General features: G+C 40.1%; 1 protein-coding gene across 1 annotated transcript in view; it reads right to left on the bottom strand.

Annotated features, from left to right (window-relative positions):
* Nucleotides 1–1,689, bottom strand: part of Nmi (N-myc and STAT interactor) — a 15,631-nt gene that overhangs the window by 11,299 nt on the left and 2,643 nt on the right. Inside the window, exon 2 of the mRNA XM_050139960.1 lies at nt 189–276. Coding sequence (XP_049995917.1) covers nt 189–272 — 84 coding nt within the window. The 5' untranslated portion in view covers nt 273–276. The remainder of the gene's footprint in view (nt 1–188; nt 277–1,689) is intronic.

Below are 1,689 nucleotides of genomic sequence, written 5' to 3'. Positions count from 1 at the left end.
TTTTTGGTTTTTCGAGACAGGGTTTCTCTGTGGTTTTGGAGCCTGTCCTGGAACTAGTTCTTGTAGACCAGGCTGGTCTCGAACTCACAGAGATCCGCCTGCCTCTGCCTCCCGAGTGCTGGGATTAAAGGCGTGCACCACCACCGCCCGGCCACAAATTTAACAGCAACTACAATTTTCCTTCATACCTCGTTTTGTTCACTTTCCAAAATTTCTATATCTGATGAGAGTTCTTCATAAGCTTGCTCTTTGTTGTCCATATCAGCATCCATGATTCTTTAATAGAAAAAAATGTGGGGGGAGGGGCAATGCTTTTACAATTGGATACTACACAAATTCAAGAAAAAAAAAATGAGAGCTTTTACCCTTCCGTTCAAGAAGCATGTCTTCTTAGCTGTGTGTGTGTGTGTGTGTGTGTGTGAGCACGCGCGTGTGCATGCTAGCGTGTATGTGTTTGTGTGTGTGTTTTCATATCATCAAAGTCTCATCATGTGACTTACAGCCAAACATCATCTGTAATCTGAAGAACTTCACATCTGTAATTGCATTGGAGGGGATACAGTAAAGGAGCCACCAACGTGACTGCTGCTCCACCTTACGGTTAAGGTCTTTACCCGGAACCAGAGAAAGTATCTAGGGCCAGCTGGGAGAGTCCAAGGCAGAGAGAGAAAGAAGTAGACTGAGCATGCCCGGCAGATTGGACACTAAGGATGTCCAGTTAGCACAGTGCTGCACCATGTGAAAGCCCAAAAGGATGTAAATAAGAAAGAAAGAAAGAAAGAAAGAAAGAAAGAAAGAAAGAAAGAAAGAAAGAAAGAAAGAAAGAAAGAAAGAGGAAGGAAAGGAAAGAAAGAAAGGAAGAAAGAAAGAAAGAAAGAAAGAAAGAAAGAAACTAAGAAAGAAACAAAGGAAAAAAAAAAAAACAAAGAAACCAGAGCATCCTTAGTTGAACATGACATGATTCTTTATTTAAAACAACCCAAAAGACTCCACTGGAAATGCAATTTTAGCAAAATATCAGGATACAAATATCAGTAGCTTGCCAGGTGTGGCAGCACACATTTTTAACCCCAGTACTCAGGAAGGAGAGACATTGGAGGTCAGCCTGTTCTATATAGTGGGTTCTGTATATAGGTTTACACAGTGAAGACCCTGTCTTAAAAAGTAATTTTACAAAATTCAGCTTTTTTGAATACCAATGACAAACTTGTTGGGGGGGGAGGGAGCAGTTAAAAAAACCAAAACCAAAACAAAATACTTAGGAATAAATCTAATTAGGGACAATGAAAACTTTGAAATACTGAATAAAAAGATGAGTAAGACACTTGAGGATAGAAAGTCATCTCATGTTCATAGATTGGCAGAGCTATTATTGTGAAAATGACTTTGCTATCCGCAGATTCAGCGCAAATTTTCACCAGAATTCCACTGACATTCTTCACAGACCGAAAACAAAACAAAATTCCTAACATTCATGAAAGCATCAAAGGTCCCAAATAGCCAATGCAAAGAAAGGCCAATGCAGGAGGCATCACCAAGCATGTGTGTAGTGTGCATACATACAGGCAAAACACCTATACCCACACAGGATGATTACAAAATATAGACAAGGGACTGAGAGAGAGAAGGAAGTGTCCTAAGGGAAGAGCAGATGAGGGCATAAGAAGAGAACAATAGAGTATGTGTGTA

Source organism: Alexandromys fortis, unplaced genomic scaffold (genome assembly GCF_014885135.2).
Source record: "Alexandromys fortis isolate MF-2015 unplaced genomic scaffold, M_Fortis_MF-2015_v1.1 scaffold_33, whole genome shotgun sequence".
NCBI classification, from domain to species: Eukaryota; Metazoa; Chordata; class Mammalia; order Rodentia; family Cricetidae; genus Alexandromys; species Alexandromys fortis.
The sequence above is the reverse complement of the archived record's forward strand: the minus strand, read 5'-3'. Positions and strand labels throughout refer to the sequence as shown.